Source organism: Piliocolobus tephrosceles, chromosome 21 (assembly GCF_002776525.5).
Source record: "Piliocolobus tephrosceles isolate RC106 chromosome 21, ASM277652v3, whole genome shotgun sequence".
Classification (NCBI taxonomy): Eukaryota; Metazoa; Chordata; class Mammalia; order Primates; family Cercopithecidae; genus Piliocolobus; species Piliocolobus tephrosceles.
The window spans coordinates 41,156,683-41,176,047 of record NC_045454.1 but is presented as its reverse complement, the minus strand read 5'-3'; the positions used below and the strand labels follow the sequence as shown (position 1 = coordinate 41,176,047).

The following is a 19,365-nucleotide window of genomic DNA, read 5'->3' as shown; positions in this document are numbered from 1 at the left end:
GTGAATGTTAAAACAAAGAAATTTTAATGTTCTGGGTGACATATACTCTGTAGGCGGGCCTGCAATGGTTGTGTCTGTGTTGAACATGTAGAGACTATTTTTCTTGTCATGATTCTCTAAACAATACAATCAAACAACTATTTACATAGCTTTTACAACGCATGAGGTATTAAAAGTAATCTAGAGATGACTTACACAGTATACAGGAGGATGTGCATAGGTTACATGCAAATATGCCATATAACAAAGGACTTGGCATCTGTGGATTTAGGGGGTGCTGGAACCAATCCCCTGCAATATATTGGGGGATAACTATATTTAAAAAATTGAAACTGCTTAAGGCTTTATCCCGTGTTTACATTCATAGGGTCTATCTCCAAAGTGAGTTCTTTCAAGTTTCTGAAATTAAGTAAAAGTACTGAATGTTTTCCCACATTCCATACATTTACAGAGTATCTTTCCAGTGAGTCCTTTTATGTCTATGCAAGGAACGGAGAGAACTCAGTGCTTTCCCACATTCCTTACATTCATACAGCTTCTCTCCAGTGTGAGTTTTTTCATGTCCTCGAAGGAAACGGGAACGAGTGAAGGCTTTACCACATTGGAGACATTCATAGGGTTTCTCTCCAGTGTGAATTCTTTCATGTCTTAGAAGGCAAGTGAGCCAAGAAAATGCTTTCCCACATTCCTTACATTCATACGGCTTCTCTCCAGAGTGAATCCTTTCGTGGACTTTTAAGTTACTGAAATGACTGAAGGCTTTCCTACATGTTTTACACTCGTAAGGTTTTTCTACTGTGTGGATCCTTTTATGCTGAGAAAGGTATTTGAAACAACTGAATGCCTTCCCACATTCCTTACACTCATACGGCTTCTCTCCAGTGTGAGTTGTCTCATGATTTTGAAAGGAAGAGAGATCACTAAAGGCTTTCCCACATTTACATTTATACGGTTTCACTCCAGTGTGAGTTGCTTCATGTCTTCGAAGGGAACCGGAAAGACTGAAGGCTTTACCACATTGTTTACATTCATAGGGTTTCTCTCCAGTGTGAGTCCTTTCGTGTCTTTGAAATAAACTGGGACAACCGAAGGCTTTCCCACATATCTTGCATTTCTGGGGTCCATCTCCTGTGTGTGTTATCATGTGACTTCGAAAGCTTGAGCTATGAGATAAAACTTTCCCACACTGTTTACATTCATAGAGTTTCTCTCCAGTGTGAGTCGTTTCATGATTTCGAACCGAACTAGGACAATCAAAGCCTTTCCCACATATCTTACATTTATGAGGTCCATCTCCAGTGTGCCTTATCATGTGTCTTCGAAAGCTGGTGTGATGATAAAACGTTTTCCCACATTGCTGACATGCGTAGGGTTGTTCTCCCGTGTGAGTCCTTTCGTGGAGTCGAGTGTAATAGTAACAGCTGAAGGCTTTCCCACATTGTGTACATTTATAGGGTTTCTCTCCGGTGTGAGTTCTTTCATGTCTTAGATAGGTACTGTAATCAGGAAAGGCTTTGGAACACTGTTTACATTCATACGCTTTCTCTCCCGTGTGGATTCTCTCATGTCTTAGATAGGAACTGTAAAAAGGAAAGGCTTTAGAACACTGCTTACATTCATACGGTTTCTCTCCAGTGTGCGTTCTTTCGTGCAAATGAAATAAACTGGGCCAAACAAAGGCTTTCCCACACAACTTACATTTATAAGGTCCATCTCCATGGTGTGCCGCCATGTGTCTGCGAAGGTTTCCAAGAGAACTAAAGGTTTTTGCGCATTCTTTACAATCGAAGGGTTTCTTTCCGGTGGGAGGCCTTTCATGTGTTTGAAAGGAGTGCTGATGACTGATGGTTTTCCCACGTTGTTTATGTGTATATGGCTTCTCTCCATATTCCTGATGCTCACATGATTTGTGTCCAGTGTCAACTCTGATGTTGCAATTAAGAGATGAATGACCCATGGCGACTTCTCCACACTCACTGCTGTCACATGAATTTCCTCGAGGAGTGTTCTTGGTCACAGTACTATCTGGAATCTGGCCAAAACTTTCTCCACATTGACTATCATCTTTAATTTCACATGGATGACTTCTGTAACGAATAAGAAATACATTACTAAAGGTTTGTTTACAAGTGATTTTATGTGTATTGAAGTACTAGATTTACATTTTTAACATTATCATGCAAAGTACAGGCTTCATCCCCTGTTTGAATGTGAAGTGACAGTGCTGTGTAAGATGGTCCCATGACAGCTATTAGCAAAACAGTGATATTCACATGGAGATTCTTTCTTTTTTTTTTTTGAGACAGAGCTTCGCTCTTGTTGCCCAGGCTGGAGTGCAATGGTGCAATCTTGGCTCACCGCAACCTCTGCCTCCCGGGTTCAAGCAATTCTCCTGCCTCAGCCTCCCAAGTAACTAGGATTACAGGCATGCGCCACCACGGCTGGCTAATTTTGTATTTTTAGTAGAGACGGGGTTTCTCCATGTTGGCCAGGCTGGTCTTGAACTCCCAACCTCGGGTGATCCACCCACCTCAGCCCCCCAAAGTGCTGGGATTACAGGCGTGAGCCACCGCTCCTGGCCCACATGGAGATTCTTAATTCCATTTCCAAGGGAACTGTTTTGCAAAGACTGAATAGCTATGTCACATTTAACTATATGTTCCTGGGGAAATTTTTTTTTATAGAGATGGGGATCTCACTATGTTGCCCAGGCTGATCTCAAACTCCTAGACTCAAGTAATCCTCCCACTTTGGCCGCCCAAAGTGCTGAGATTACATGTGTGAGCCACTGTGCTTGGTCAGAAAAAGAATTATTAGAATGAATAAATTTAAGCTGGGCTTGTTTATTTTCTCTGCTTGTTTTTAAAATTTTCTTATCATTCTATGAACCACTGTAGGGGCATAGCTTTCTTTTGTGAGCGCAAATTACCTTAGATTTCTCCTGGGATTTTGGCACTGATCTCCAATGCTCTGGTCCTCCCATTTCGTTTCTAAAAGGTAGACCCAGGAAAATCACTAAAAATTTTTACAAAATTGTAGAAAAACTCTTAAGATTTTACGTGTACTGCAATCATGCATGATTCACTCCCCAAAGTACACGCGAGTCTTCAATAACACGGGTTTGAACTGCACAGCTCCACTTATACATGAATGTTCTTCAGTCTCTGCTACCCCTGGGATGGCAAGACCAATCCCTCCTCTTCCTCAGCCCACTCAATGTGAAGACGACAAGGGTGAGAACCTTTATGATGATCTACTTCCACTTAATGAATAGTAAATATAGTTGCTCTTCTTTTTTTTGAGACGGAGTCTCGTTCTGTCTCTGAGACTGGAGGGCAGTGGCGCGATCGGCGCGATCTCAGCTCACTGCAAGCTCCGCCTCCCAGGTTCACGCCATTCTCCTGCCTCAGCCTCCCTAGTAGCTGGGACTACAGGCGCCCACCACCATGCCCAGATGATTTTTTTTGTAATTTTAGTAGAAACGGGGTTTCACCATGTTAGCCAGGATGGTCTCAATCTCCTGACCTCGTAATCCACCCGCCTCGGCCTCCCAAGGTGCTAGGATTACAGGCGTGAGCCACCGCGTCCGGCCACTTTCTCTTCTTATGATTCTCATCAACATTGTCCTTCCCTAGCTCACTTTATTGTGAGAGTACAAGACATACAATATATGGATTAATCTAATGTTTATGTTATCGATAAGTGGGCCAGTCAACAATAGGTTATTAGTGGTTAAGTTGTGGGGGACAAAAAAAATTCTTAAAGGATGTAAGTCTGTTTGAGGGGCTGGCACTTCTAATCCCTGTGTTGTTCAAGGGCCAACCATATGCTCTTTCCATATTTCAATCCATGAACAGGGTTGATGACCAGGAAACAAATGTCTCCAATTGACTGAGTGAAGAGATGACGTCATCCTTACCTATACAGTCCAGGTTCCTAATGGTTTCCTGCATGACATTTCTGTAGAGACTCTTCTGTGATGGACCCAGCAAAGCCCACTCCTCTTGTGTGAAGTTCACAGCCACATCCTCAAAGGCCACTGAGTCCTGAAACATTCCACATGTGCAGAGGAGGAAGGTTGAGACAGACAGCACTGAGAATCCATACTCACTGCATAAACTTTGCATGATGCTGTGGTTTCCAAGCATTTATTCAATGACATAGTAAACCCACTCTTATTCTGTCTACACTCACTTTTCCCCCACAAAACCATTGTGATGCTTTAGTTGAATGTGTTTGGTAAAGTAACAGTCGAATAGGAACCTGCCTCTTGTTGGTGAGTTAAGTGAGTGAGTCTTATTGCCTGTGTCACCCCGATGTCTATTTCTACAGCGGTTTGTGTAGTTCTTGTCATGACAACGTATAACTACCTATTGTGTAGAAGAATTACCACTCCCAGTCCTGAAACTGCATATCCTGACAAAGGCTCATTTGCAAACTTGGATCTTTCATGGTGTCTAGGCACTGGACTAAGAACGGGGTCCCACCAACGTAACTAAAGCAGAGGCTGAGCGTACCTAAACTGTTTATGCAAAAATATAGGGGCCAGGCACGGTGACTCAGGCCTGCAATCCCAGCACTTTGGGAGGCCGAGACGGGCGGATCACGAGGTCAGGAGACCGAGACCATCCTGGCTAACACGGTGAAACCCCGTCTCTAATAAAAAACACAAAAAACTAGCCGGGCGAGGTGGCGGGCGCCTGTAGTCCCAGCTACTCGGGAGGCTGAGACAGGAGAATGGTGTAAAACTGGGAGACGGAGCTTGTAGTGAGCTGAGATCCGGCCACTGCACTCCAGCCTGGGCCACAGAGCGAGACTCCGTCTCAAAAAAAAAAAAAAAAGAACAGGAGTTTAGGCCGGGCGCAGTGGCTCAAGCCTGTAATCCCAGCACTTTGGGAGGCCGAGACGGGCGGATCACGAGGTCAGGAGATCGAGACCATCCTGGCTAACACGGTGAAACCCCGTCTCTACTAAAAAAAATACAAAAAACTAGCCGGGCGAGGTGGCGGGCGCCTGTAGTCCCAGCTACTCGGGAGGCTGAGGCAGGAGAATGACGTAAACCCGGGAGGCAGAGCTTGCAGTGAGCTGAGATCCGGCCACTGCACTCCAGCCTGGGTGACAGAGTGAGACTCCGTCTCAAAAAAAAAAAAAAAAAAAGAGTTGATTGGGACTGGATGCGGTGGCTCACATCTGCAATCCCAGCACTTTGGGAGGTCAGGAGATTGAGACCATCCTGGCTAATACAGTGAAACTCCATCTCTACTAAAAATACAAAAAATTAGCCGGGCGTGGTGACGGGCGCCTGTAGTCCCAGCTACTTGGGAGACTGAGGCAGGAGAATGGCGTGAACCCGGGAGGCGGAGCTTGCAGTGAGCCAAGATCGTGCCACTGCACTCCAGCCTGAGCGACAGAGCAAGACTCTGTCTCAAAAAAAAAAAAAAAAAAGAGTTGATTGGATCTTGAGGGTTTGGACCTCAGGAATGGACTAATCCATTCGTAGATAAATGGCTTAATGAATAAATACGGTATCTCAGGAGTAAGCCTAGTGTCCTTATGAGAAGAGGAAGAGACCTGAACTAAACACTGGGCCCCTGGCCATGCAATATCCTGTGCCACCTAGGGACTCTGCAGAGTCCCCACCAGCAAGGAGGCTCTTACCAGATGCTAAGCCTTGATCTTGGGCCTCCTAGCCTCCAGAAGTATAAAAAACAGTGTTTTTTATAAATTACCCAGGCTCAGGTAATCCTGTTATAAGTAACAAATCAGACTAAGACAGTTATGAGAAAACACTCTGGACACTGGATCGCTACTGAGGGACCCTAGTAGCTAACGTTTCACATGTTTGGTTGCAATTTGTTACATGGGATATTCAGCCCATCCTATGTAATTACACTAAGAGACAACATTTGGAAACTGGCAACTGGTTTCCTCTAGACCAAACGTAGTTAAGCATGACAAAAGACTATTAAAAATATTTTGCAGGCCGGGCATGGTGGCTCACACCTGTAATCCTAACACTTTGGGAGGCCGGATGGGCGGATCACCTGAGGTCAGAAATTCAAGACCGGCTGGCCAACACGGCGAAACTCCGTCTCTACTAAAAAGTACAAAAATTAGGGAGGCATTGTGGCGGGCGCCTGTAATCCCAGCTACTTGGGAGGCTGAGGCAGACAGAATTGCTTGAATCGCAGAATTGCAGACAGGTTGCAGTAAACTGAGATCGCGCCACTGGACTCCAGCCTGGGGAAAAGAGCAAGCCTCTGTCTCAAAAAAAAAAAAAAAAAAAAATTACAAATTTTGCATTGGATAATGACAAAGGAGAAGGAAAGACGGGGAAAGATTGCACATGTTCTAAGAAAAAACTCAATGTTACCTCTCATGATTATCTATAATATTCCCTAAATTCCTAAAGAGACTTTTAGTAGTCAACAAAGATTATATTGCCAAACCTAATAAAAGTCACCAATGTCTGAAAAGGTTAAAAACCGTCTAACCAGCCGGGCGCGGTGGCTCACGCCTGGAATCCCAGCACTTTGGGAGGCCGAGGCCGGCGGACCACAAGGTCAGGAGATTGAGACCATCCTGGCCAACATGGTGAAATTCTGTCTCTACTAAAAATACCAAAAAACTTAGTTGGGTGTGGTGGTGTGTGGGCATGTAATCCCAGCTACTGAGGAGGCTGGGGCAAGAGAATTGCTTGAATCTGGGAGGCGGACACTGCAATCAGCCAAGATCGCGCCACTGCAGTCCAGCCTGGTGACAGAGTGAGACTCCGTCTCAAAAACAAACAAACAAAAAAAAAACAAACAAAAAAAACAAAAAGAAATCCCCCAAAAAACCCTTCTAACCAAGAAAGTTATAGCTTTCCAAAAACAGATAAAGGATTTTGAAACTATAATATTTGGCATCCCATACTATTAACAGGGAGATAAACAGACAGAAGAAGGAAAGCAAAAAATGGTAGAAGAGCTTAGTGGAGTTTTTATCTGTCCTTGGCCCAATCCCTCCTCACATCAGAGCCAATCTCGAAGACAGCAGACCAAGTTTTCAGTGTGGATCCCTAGAGGCAGCAGATCAGGTCTTATTTGCAAATTATTGCCTTTGTATTTTCCAATCGGTACGGGGACTATCCAAAGATCTGAAAGGAGGTTCTCTTTTCTACTTCATCAGTAATGGAACCCAATCAGGGTCAAATGTGTCAAGAACTGCTTCAAAATGTTGCAAAATACACAGAAAGCCTGCAATCTCCTGGAACAACAGATTACAGTTAAGACGCACAGCAGACCTACTAAGTCGTGGGAAGAAAAGCTGGACATAAAATTTCCTTCTGAAATTAGGGTACTGAAGGCCAGGCACGATGGTTCATGCCTGTAATCTCAGCACTTTGGGAGCCCAAGGCAGGTGGATCACCTGAGGTAAGGAGTTCAAAACCAGCCTGGCCAACATGGCGAAACCCCGTCTCTACTAAAAATACAAAAAAAATTGGCCAGGTGCGGTGGCTCACGTCTGTAATCCCAGCACTTTGGGAAGCCAAGGTGGGTGGATCACGAGGTCAGGAGATCGAGACCATCCTGGCTAACACGGTGAAACTCCTAATACAAAAAACAAATTAGCCAGGTGTGGTAGCGGGCGCCTGTAGTCCCAGCTACTCAGGAGGCTGAGGCAGGAGAATGGCGTGAACCCGCGAAGCAGAGCTTGCAGTGAGCCAAGATTGAGCCACTGCACTCCAGCTTGGGCGTGGTGGTGAGCTCCTTGTAATCTCAGTTACTCAGGAGGCTGAGGCAGAGAGAATTGCTTAAAACCCAGTAGGCGGAAGTTGCAGTGAGCTGAGGTCGCACCGCTGCACTCTAGCCTGGGCAACAGAGTGAGACTTCATCTCGAAAAAAAAAAAAAAAAAAAAAGAAATTAAGGTACTGAAAAGCACCCAGTTATATTAGGGAATATTTTTGTTATACCTACCTGATCTAACAGATACAAACCTGTTTGAAATAATACTAGCAATGTATTGGGTAGTAACAGGTTCCAATAGGGCAAATGAATGACAGTGATGTTATATTGGATGGGAGGAAGGAATTTGGAACAGTAAGTAATACCAGTGCTACTCTCAAAGCCAGTATAGCATTATTTGAAACTGAAGGTCCATTAGCTGTAAATGGTATACTACAAACTCTAGGGAATTCACTAAGAAAATTTAAGAAACAAGTAGACTTATGGCTGGGTGCGGTGGCTCACGCCTGTAATCCCAGCACTTTGGGAAGTGAGGCAAGTGGATCACGAGGTCAGGAGATCAAGACTAGCCTGACCAACATGGTGAAACCCTGTCTCTACTAAAAATACAAAAATTACGGCCGGGCGCGGTGGCTCAAGCCTGTAATCCCAGCACTTTGGGAGGCCGAGACGGGCGGATCACGAGGTCAGGAGATTGAGACCATCCTGGCTAACACGGTGAAACCCCGTCTCTACTAAAAAATACAAAAAACTAGCCGGGCGAGGTGGCGGGCGCCTGTAGTCCCAGCTACCTGGGAGGCTGAGGCAGGAGAATGGCGTAAACCCGGGAGGCGGAGCTTGTAGTGAGCTGAGATCCGGCCACTGCACTCCAGCCCGGGCGACAGAGCGAGACTCCGTCTCAAAAAAAAAAAAAAAAAAAAAAAAAAAAAAAAAAATTAGCCGGGCATGGTGGCATGCCTGTAATCCCAGCTATTGGGAGGCTGAGGCAGGAGAATCGCTTGAACCTGGGAGGCGGAGGTTGTAGTGAGCCGAGATCGTGCCATTGTACTGGGTGACAAAAGCAAAACTCCGTCTCAAAAAAAAAAAAAAAAAAAAAAAAAGAATCATACAGAATGCTCAGTTAAAATGAAAGCAGAAAAAGTGAAGAAGTTGAAAAAAACAGTCAAGTATAAGAATAGAAAATAATAACATGTATACATATTACCAATTATGTCAATACCACTTTGAATGCATATTAGCTATATATACCAGTTAAAAAGACATGGACTGGCCGAATAGAATTAAAAAAACAAGGCTGGTCGGCACGGTGACTCATGCCTATAAGCCCTGCATTTTGGAATGTTGAAGCGGGTGCATTGCTTGAGGCCAGGAGTTTGAGACCAGCCTGGCCAACGTGGTGAAATCCCGTCTTTACTAAAAATACAAAAAAATTAGCCTGGCGTGGTGATGCATGCCTATAATCTCAGCTACTTGGGAGGCTGAGGCATGAGATTCACTTGAACCCAGGAGGCGGAGGCTGCAGTAAGCTGAGATTGTGCCACTGTACTCCAGCCTGGGCAAGACAGCAAGACTCTGTCTCTAAAAAAAACCAACAAATAAAACAAGACTCAGCAATGTGTACATGAAAACCATTTTAAACTGAAAGACACACGTACATGAAATATAAAGATATGGAGGAATATATGCCATTCTTACCCTAATCAAAAGAAATATGGAATAGCTATTTTAAATTCAGATAAATCACGTTTTAGGTCAAGGAAAGATACAAGGGATGAAGAGATTTCATAAAGATAAAGAGGTCAATTCTACAAGAAGACATAATAATCCTTAATATCTATGCTCATAAAACAAATCATCAAAATACATAAGGCAAAACTTATAAAACCACGTGGCAAAATACACATGCCCTAGAAGGCTTCCCAGTACCTACTGGCATTCAATGCTTGCTAACCTCTTCTTTCTGGGATCTCTAAGTAATACATAGTTTCTGTTATTTCTTGCATTTTGTTGAGTTGCTTTCTCTGTGTCTTACCTGACCAATATACCTGAATCTAATTTCTACCCAGTCAGGGCTTTCTTTGTAAGATTATTTTGGCAGTGGCTACCTTGGTAATAATAAAATAAAAACAGGTCAGACAATGGGCCATAAGGTGTCTACCAGGAAAAACAATTAGGTCACCTGGCCAGATAAAGAAGTACTATCCTACAGGTTACGTTTGGAAATTAACCTGTTTGGGGAGGTCTTATGATTTAGGGCTTACATCTTGCCCCTGAGTAAAGAATCTTTTTTTTTTTTTTTTTTTTTTTGAGACGGAGTCTTGCTCTGTCGCCCAGGCTGGAGTGCAGTGGCTGGATCTCAGCTCACTGCAAGCTCCGCCTCCCGGGTTCACGCCATTCTCCCGCCTCAGCCTCCTGAGTAGCTGGGACCACAGGCGCCTGCCACCTCGCCCGGCTAATTTTTTGTATTTTTAGTAGAGACGGGGTTTCGCCGTGTTAGCCAGGATGGTCTCGATCTCCTGACCTCGTGATCCACCCGTCTCGGCCTCCCAAAGTGCTGGGATTACAGGCTTGAGCCACCGCGCCCGGCAAGAATCTTTTTTTTTTGAGACAGAGTTTCACTCTTGTTGCCCAGGTTGGAGTGCAATGGCGTGATCTCGGCTCACTACAACCTCTGTCTCCTGGGTTCAAGTGATTTTTCTGCCTCAGCCTCCCAAGTAGCTGGGATTACAGGCCTGTGTCACCCTGCCCAGCTAATTTTGTATTTTTAGTAGAGACAGGGTCTCACCATGTTGGTCAGGGTGGTCTTGAACTCCCGACCTCAGGTGATCCACCCGCCTCAGCCTCCCAAAGTGCTGGGATTACAGGCATGAGCCGCCGCACCCGGCCGTTTTCTTATGTAAGTAGGTCCTAAAGGAAGGAACTGAGAAATTCAACTCTGAAAATTAAGAAGAGTTGTGCGTGACTTACGCCTGTCATCCCAACACTCTGGGAGGTTGGGGCGGGAGGACTGCTTGAGTTTGAGATCAGCCTAGGCAACATGGCAAAACCTCATCTCTACAAAAAAATTTAAAAATTAGCCAGGAATGGTAGCATGTGCCTGTAGTTCCAGCTACATAGGAGACTAAGGCAGGAGCATTGTTTGAGCCCAGGAATCTGAGGCTGCAGTGAGCCATGATCCCAGAACTGCACTCCAGCCTGGGTGACAGTGCAAGACCCTGACTTAAAAATTAATTAATTAATTAATGAGAAAATGGCTGAAAATTATTTCACAGAAGATGAAAGACCATATAGAAAAAATGCTCAGCTAATCAATAAAAAGCAACATATAATCACATGGAGATAAATATTTGTAAGGAATAAACACACATGCACACATGGTCTGCCAGTTAATCCATATGTGCCAACAGGTTTTCCTAGTACATTTAAATTTATCCATAATCTACAACCCAGCACATTTCCCCCCATATGTACAAAATTTATAAAGTGTTATCATTTGGAGACAAAAATAAAGATGACATTGTCAACAAAGTCCAACAAAAATGAAACAATTCAAATCCCATGAGCTGTGGAATATGAGAGTGAAGTGGGTGACCCACGCCTCAGACAGCAGCATGTATCAAACAGACGGAGGCAAAGAAACTAAAAAAAAAACCGGCCAGGCACGGTGGCTCACTCTGCAATCCCAGCATTTTGGAAGGCTGAGGCAGGTGGATCACCTGAGGTCGGGAGTTCGAGACCAGCCTGACAAACATGAAGAAACCCTGTCTCTACTAAAAATACAAAATTAGCCAGGTGTGGTGGTGCACGCCTGTAATCCCAGCTTCTCAGGAGGCTGAGGCAGGAGAATCACTTGAACCCGGGAGGCAGAGGTTGCCATGAGCCGAGATTGTGCCATTGCACCTCAACCTGGCCAACAACAAGAAACTCCGTCTCAAAAAAACAAAAAACCTTTTCAGCATCATATTAATGGAATTTTTTTTTTTTTTTTTTTTTTTTTTTTAGAGGGGGTTTCCCCCTCTCTCCCCCAGGGGGGGGGGCGGTGGCCGGATCTCAGCTCACTGCAAGCTCCGCCTCCCGGGTTTATGCCATTCTCCTGCCTCAGCCTCCCGAGTAGCTGGGACTACAGGCGCCCGCCACCTCGCCTGGCTAGTTTTTTGTATTTTTTAGTAGAGACGGGGTTTCACCGTGTTAGCCTGGATGGTCTCGATCTCCTGACCTCGTGATCCGCCCGTCTTGGCCTCCCAAAGTGCTGGGATTACAGGCTTGAGCCACCGCGCCCGGCCGTTAATGGAATATTAAGTGTAATATCAATTAACTGAAAACTCAGAAGAGAGAAAACTATGCATCTGGATTCATACATGTATAAACATATAATGAATAATAGACAGTCAGTTTAAGGCTTTGACCTGTGGTGCCCCTGACTTCTCATAACAAAGGTGTGCTGTTCGCTGAACACCAACCAATTCTCCAGCAACAATTGGGTGTCCGATAATTCAATTCTTACCCTACCCAGAATTAACACAGATCCCTTAAGTTTCTTACTAGAGGGCTCAGTCCCACAACAGGCCCCCACTGCAGATGTCATTTATAAGCCCCAGGAACTAACCTTTCTAACCTTTTAACCAACTGTGTATAAATACAACAGCACCATCCTCCAGTTCAGTAATTGGCTAAAGGCCGGGCACAGTGGCTCACGCCTGTAATCCCAGCATTTTGGGAGGCCAAGACAGGTGGATCACCTGAGGTCAGGAGTTCGAAACCAGCCTGGCTAACGTGGAGAAACCCCACCTCTACAAAAAAGGCAAAATTAGCCAGGCATGGTAGTGCATGCCTGTAGTCCCAGCTACTTGGGAGGCTGAGGCAGGAGGATCGCTTGAATCTGGGAGGCGGAGGTTGCAGTGAGCCGAGATGGCGCCACTGCACTCCAGCCTGGAGAGAGAGTGAGACTCCACCTCAAAAAAAAAGAAAAGAAAAAAAGAAACAACTACCAAATTTTTTTTAGGCTGGGCACGGTGACTCACACCTGTATTCTCAGCACTTTGGGAGGCCAAGGTAGGAGAATCACCTGAGGTTGGGAGTTCAAGACCAGCCTGGGCAACATGGCAAAACCTTGTCTCTACAAAAAATACAAAAATTAGCTGGGCATGGTGGTTCACGCTTGTAGTCCCAGCTACCTGGGGGGTTGAGGCAAGAAGATTGTTTGAGCCCAGGAGACGGAGGTTGCAGTGAGCTGAGATCATGCCACTGCACTCCAGCCTAGATGGCAGAACAAGCCTCTGTCTCAAAAATTTAAAAAGACCAAATATTTTTAAAAATTATATCACAGACCCAAATAAACTCTCAGATTCATAAACCCTTCATCCAGCAGGCAGAACCAAAAGGAGTCTTTCTCTAAGTCAGCCCCAACAGACTTTTAAATTTATACAATACTCTGATTAAACAAACACAGTGAATGTAAAACCAGACTTCTAATAATGTTGAATTTAACCCCAGCTCTGTAATCTCGGTTAATAGCTAGAATTAAATAAATCACCTCAGACCAGGTTAGGTGGCTCACACCTGTAATCTCAGTACTTTGGGAGGCCGAGGCAGCTGGATCACTTGAGCCCACGAGTTCAAGACCAGCCTGGGCAACATGGCGAAACCCCATCTCTAGGAAAATATAAAAATTAGCTGGGCCTAGTGGCGCATGCCTGTAGTTCCAGCTACTGGGGAGGCTGAGGTGGGAAGATCGCTTGAGCTTGGGAGGCAAGGTGGAGGTTGCAGTGAGCTGAGATCATGCCACTGCACTCAAGCCTGGGAAATAGAGTGAGACTCTGCCTCAAAAAATAAAAAGAAAAGAAAAGAAAAGAAAAGAAAAGAAAAGAAATCACCTCAGCCTTCTACCACCTAAGTCCTGTGTGTTCTGAACAAGCAACTGAATGCAATGTAACACCCTCTGCATTGCTTCAACTATGCCTCCTTTTTAACCTGTAAAAAGACCAGACAAAAACCCCACCAAATTCCCACTTTTGCCTCAGAAATGATTAGCCGAACAATTTTGTCTTCACTAACCAGCCTGCACAAAATTAATATAGAGCAAACCTTCCTTAAGTTTCTCTCCCTGCTGGACTTAGTCTGAGCCAGCATACAATTCCTCTTTTTAATTAATCAATTTATTTATTTATTTTGAGATGGAGTCTTGCTCTGTCACCCAGGCTGGAGAGACAGGGTTTTGCCAAGTTGGCCAGGCTGGTCTCGAACTCCCGACTTCAGGTGATCCACCTGCCTTGGCCTCCCAAAGTGTTGGGATTACAGGTGTGAGCCATGTGCCTGGCCACAATCCCTCCTTTTTAACCTCTCCTAAGAACTGACTGAAGTCAAGGTGAAACATTCTCTGATGTAGGATCTGATTTTCACCTTCCATCCTGCTCTCTCTCCTACCTTCTTTCTAATATTGTTTGCTCTTCACTTTGAAAAGCAATTTTTCTGGCTGTGCGTGGGGGCTCATGCCTGTAATCCCACCACTTTGGGAGGCTGAGGCGGGCTGATCACTTGAGGTCAGAAGATTGAGACCATCCTGGCTAACACGGTGAAGCCCCATCTCTACTAAAAATACAAAAATTAGCTGGGCACGGTGGTGGGCACCTGTAATCCTAGCTACTCAGGAGGCTGAGGCAGGAGAATCACTTGAACCTGGGAGGCGGAGGTTGCAGTGAACTGAGATCGCACCACTGCACCCAGCCTCGGCAACAAACAGAGCAAGATCCCGTCTCAAAAAAGAAAAAGGAAAGCAATTTTCTGCCTAAGCTTTGAGATCCTTGCAGATCTTATAGTTGGTAGTTTTCTCCTTTTGCAATATGCTTTTAGAATGAAGTCACTTCTTGCCCAAATCCAGATTCATTTTACTTGAGAATGTCTAGCAACATCCCTATAACAGTAACAAAGACTACCTCAGACAGGGCATCACCCCAAATGTCTCTGCCTGTGGATCTCCAACTTTCCAGTGCTCTGTAGCTTCTCTCAGTATAAAGGGCTCCTCCCATGTTTGGAAGGAACAGGTTGGGACACCTGCCAGGGAGGTTCCCCAGGAAGAACCAACTCAACTGGGTCTTCAATGACCTCCCTTTGCAGGCTCCAGATTGACCTTAGCTCAGAGTCAGTGGCCTCAGGCTTCTCCACCCCAGTCAAGGCTACTCACTTACCCTTACCTGCCTTACACCGGTATTTAAAAAAAACATACCCATGTGTGATGAGTTCAGCAAAATCACTCCTCCAATCCAGCGTTTATATTTATAGGAGGGAAGAAAACCACAACGCATCTATATTTTATAGCTCAATAGAAAAAGCACAAGTATCTATCCGTTTCAGAAAACAAATGTCATTAATTTATCATTTTCCATAATAATAAATCATTTAATAAATGAATAATGAGATTTGAGTTCTTTAGCTGTTGGAAAGTCCTGTCCCACAGGATTTAGCATTAATCTGTCAAGTCCACATAACAGGAACAGAATAGAGTTATCCACTGTCTCAGATTCTCCACTCTACAAAGGAGAGGAACTAACATTTTGGTAAATCTTTATAACTCATCAATATATCCACCACACTTCCTTGCACAAATGTATTCATTTTTCTGCAGTCATAAAGGAAAAGAGTTTTTCCCAATTTCTTTTCACTGCTAGGCCCTGAAATTCCATTTGAAATCATCCAATAAAAAAACAGACCTGAGGCCAGGCGTGGTGGCTCACTGCTGTAATCCCAGCACTTTGGGATGCCAAAGCAGGTGGAACACTTGAGGTCAGGAGTTCGAGACCAGCCTGGCCAACATGGTGAAAGTCTGTCTCTACTAAAAATATTCAAAAAATTAGCTGGGCGTGGTAGCGTACGTCTGTAATCCTAGCTACTCAGGAGGCCAAGGTGGGAGGATTGCTTGAACCCAGGAGGTTAAGGCTGCAGTGAGCCGAGATTGCGCCACTGCACTCCAGCCTGGGCAACAGAGTGAGACTGCGTCTCAAAAAAAAAGTAAATAAAAGTTTAAAAAAGAAATAAAATATAGGACTAAATATGTAATTAGTTTTCTGAAACCCAACTTGTTCTTGCCGTTTTGAACATACTTTACCTTCTTTATTGAGCTCTAATGATAAAATGCATTTAGCAGTTAATAAAAAGCTGAAGCTGAAATGAGTGAACAAATCTTTTCAAGATGACAAATGCAGGGAGGGGCTGACTGGAACACAGACAAATCTGACTCAAGTGTCAGGTCAGGTCCTCCTATCACTTGGGACATCTTCCACCCCCATGAACTGCTGAGTAATTACCCTCCCAGGAGAAGCTCCCTCAATACCGCCAACCAGCTGGCTCACCAGCCACGTGTCCCCAAGGAATGGAAACTGGGGTTGGGGAAGAAAAACTGAATGTGTTAAGGGCTTCGCTTTTTGAGGAACAGTATACCAGGGAACTCCTGCCATCCCAAGGCATCCCGCCGCTTCCCTATAAGGTCCCACCCCCCACCTCAGGCTGTCCTCTGGGAGGAGTTACTCAAAGCTGATATTCACTAGACACTACCAAAGACCTAGCAGCTCTGAGCATCTTGGAGCAGCCCCAAACAGTTCTGTAACCCAGGACCAGGACACCACAGAGACTGGGCTGAGGACAGATCACCCTATGCCATTTGCAAAGAGGAACCTCAACTGAAAATATTCGGGTATCTCTATGTAGACAAGATAAAGGACAGTCACACATACACTTTTTTTTTTTTTTTTGCACTGGAGTCAAGAGGGCATTCTTTCCTTCCTCACATGTGAAATGTTCACAAACCCAAAACAAATCTTTTAAAAAGAGCCATACTTGCTATGTGAAAAGAAAGTGACAATTAAAATAATGCCTCTGTTTGAAATATTGCCTAAGGGACAAACAGTTCATAAAGTTGCTGTGTATTGAGAGAAAGTTAGCCTGGGGAAGGCTCTGAAACCAAGGGATTTGCTGCCAGCCCTAGGAGGAGTTAGGATGGGGGACAGGGTGGTGGATTTGAGACCCTGCTGCCCACATCTGTGGAAGACTCGGAGGGGAACCGGTCACCCTTGGGAAGAAAAAAGGGACCGAGGAATCCACAGACCACAGCTCCTCTTCCCAAGCACAAAGCTCACACACACGAGTCTGGATTCTGCCTGGTGACCCTCCGTTGTCACCGTGCAGCCTCCTTACCGGGTTCACAGGAACTGCGAGCCAGGCTGGAGGCGAGATTGCAGTTAGATATTAACCAGGTGCCCTCAGCCCCGCTGCCTCACGGGGCCGCCTCCCTGAGAGTCAGGTCACAGCAGACGCTGACCGCCGGCTTCCCCACTGTGCCTGGGATAAGATCTCTGAGAGTTGCTCAAGAGTCGCCTGAGTTCTTTCTCGGATCCTGAATTGCAGCGGAAAGGCTGGCGCCAAGCAGGCTGAAGACCCCAAGAGGGAGCCCACTCAGCAGGAAAATAAGGTTTCTTCACCTCCAGTCCCAGGAGTCACCCCTCACCAGCGACCCCACACCCCAGCCGCCCCTGTCCACACCCCCAAACACCCCATCCCCAAACCTCTCAGGGACGCGGATCTGGGGTTTCCTCCCCTCTCCCCATATTAAACTGTTTCTGATGTAGCCTTCGGCGTCTCGGTGCAGTGACTCGGGCCGCGAACCTGTGCCGGTTACAGCCGCACAATCTGGGCAGACGCAGAGCTGCGGGCGCGGAGCTGCCCAGAGAGGGCGCCGGGGCCGGGGCCGCAGCGGCCGCGCAGGGACGGGACAGGACGCCCGGGGTCCCGGCTGCCGCCCCAGCCCCATCTTGCGGCCGAGGGGACCAAGGGCCGAGCTGCGCTAGGGGCACTCTGGTTTGCAGACCCCGGAGTCGCCCACGACGAGGCCCGGGTCCCCTCACGGTCGGTTCCGGCCAGTTCCAACCTGCCCCTTCTTTGCTTCGGGACGCCGGGCCCCGCACACTCACCATTTCCCGGCTTCTTGGTGTCCGGGTGTCCTCCCTATAAGCCAGCGTCCAGTGTGGGTCTCGGCGCGACAGACGCTGATAGAGACCTTCAGGGCGTCTCTCTCTCAGCGACAGACCCAGGACTCAGAGCGCAGGGGCGTGGAGAAGACTCCGCGGGCTCTTTGAACGTCGCACCCTCCTCCCTGCAGCGTGCCTGATTGACAGTTCTCACACCCCCCGCCCCCTCGGCCCTGATTGGATAGTGCTCCAGATCCCGCCCCTTGGCGACTGATTGACAGAAGAAGCGATCTCACAGTGCTGAGTGGAGCCGGATGAACCCGTTCCAGACACTGCCCTTGGCAAGGCGGGCTTCCTCCCAACGCAGTGACCTGACCCCTCCCGAAGTGACGTTTGCATTTTAGAATTTCCTGATTGTACTCAGTGGGTTCTACCTGCTTTTTTCTCCTCGACAGGGACTCGCAAGTGTGTGCAGGGAATTCGAGGCTCCCTGTCCGGTGGGGCCATTCCCGGACCTCGGAGCAGGAGGGGATCCCAGGGCACACAGGCCACCCTGGAGCAGGAGGGAGGGCCTGATGTCCTCCAGGGATCAGGAATTTGGGATGAGGCTGTTGGCGACGTGGTCAAGCCGTTCCCTCACCTTATCTCACAATCTACTCATGTTCAGCCCAGAAGATAAAAACACGACAACAAAATAAAATTGTTAAGTATGTGGAAAAACTGGAATTATATGGCAGCAATATTTTCTAAAGAATCAAAAGAGAAGAAAAGCAAAAACTTGAACTAGCTCAGAGAAGCAGCCTATTGCACCAACAGTTCACAAGCCCTTTCAGGAGGTCAAACGTATCCCCAAGCTGGGAAGCCAGACAATGATTCCTAAAATGGAGCCCCGGGGTGGATCAGAAGCTGGTGATACGGGAGGGACAGTTGAGAATTTAACTCTGAGATCTCAAAATACCTGTCCCCTCTGGACAGCGTGGAAATTCTCCCTCCTTATGTCATTAAATGTTAATAAATTAAACGCTTCAATCAAAAGCCAAGACATTAGACTTTGAATTTGAAAACACTAGCCTTTCTCCATATATTTATGAAGTAAGAATACTAGACTTAAAAGCGTTATGGCCGGGCGCGGTGACTGACGCTTGTAATCCCAGCACTTTGGGAGGCCGAGGCGGGTGAATCACCTGAGGTCGGGAGTTTGAGACCAGCCTGACAAACATGGTGAAACCCCGTTTCTACTAAAAATACAAAATTAGTCGGGTGTGATGGCCCATGCCTGTAATCACAACTACTCAGGAGGCTGAGGCAGGAGAACCCGAGAGGCGGAGGTTGCGGTGCGCCGAGATCGTGCCATTGCACTCCAGCCTGGGCAACAAGAGCGAAACTCCGTCTCAAAAAAAAAAGAAAAAAAGAATAATAAAGATCACGAGGTCAGGAGTCCGAGACCATCCTGACTAACATGGTGAAACCCCGTCTCTACTAAAAATACAAAGATGAGCTGGGCGTGGTGGCGCGCGCCTTTAACCCCGGCTACTCAGGAAGCTGTGGCAGGAGAATCGCTTGAACCCGGGAGGCAGAGGTTTCAGTGAGCCAACATCACACCACTGCAACTCCAGCCTGGGCGACAGAGCGAGAAAAAAACAAAACAAAACAAAACTCCATCTCAAAAAAAAAAAAAAAA

The 19,365-nt window shown here is 46.2% G+C and overlaps 1 protein-coding gene across 4 annotated transcripts in view; it reads right to left on the bottom strand.

Annotated features, from left to right (window-relative positions):
* The window catches only part of ZNF823 (zinc finger protein 823), a 29,605-nt gene extending 11,719 nt beyond the window's left edge, over positions 1 to 17,886 (bottom strand). Inside the window, exons 1-4 of one of the 4 annotated variants that reach the window (XR_002725612.1) lie at positions 17,688 to 17,886; positions 3,920 to 4,046; positions 2,930 to 2,990; positions 393 to 2,087 (exon numbers count right to left, since the gene is read on the bottom strand). Coding sequence is in view for 3 of the 4 variants with exons in the window: in XM_023188639.1 (XP_023044407.1) it covers positions 446 to 2,087; positions 2,930 to 2,990; positions 3,920 to 4,046; positions 17,688 to 17,690 (1,833 nt within the window). In the remaining variant the exon portion in view is untranslated. Of the gene's footprint in view, position 1; positions 2,088 to 2,929; positions 2,991 to 3,919; positions 4,047 to 17,687 lie in introns of those variants that run through there. The other 3 variants (XM_023188639.1, XM_023188640.1, XM_023188641.1) reach the window with 3 other exon arrangements.
* Between the last annotated feature and the right edge of the window lie 1,479 nt (positions 17,887 to 19,365).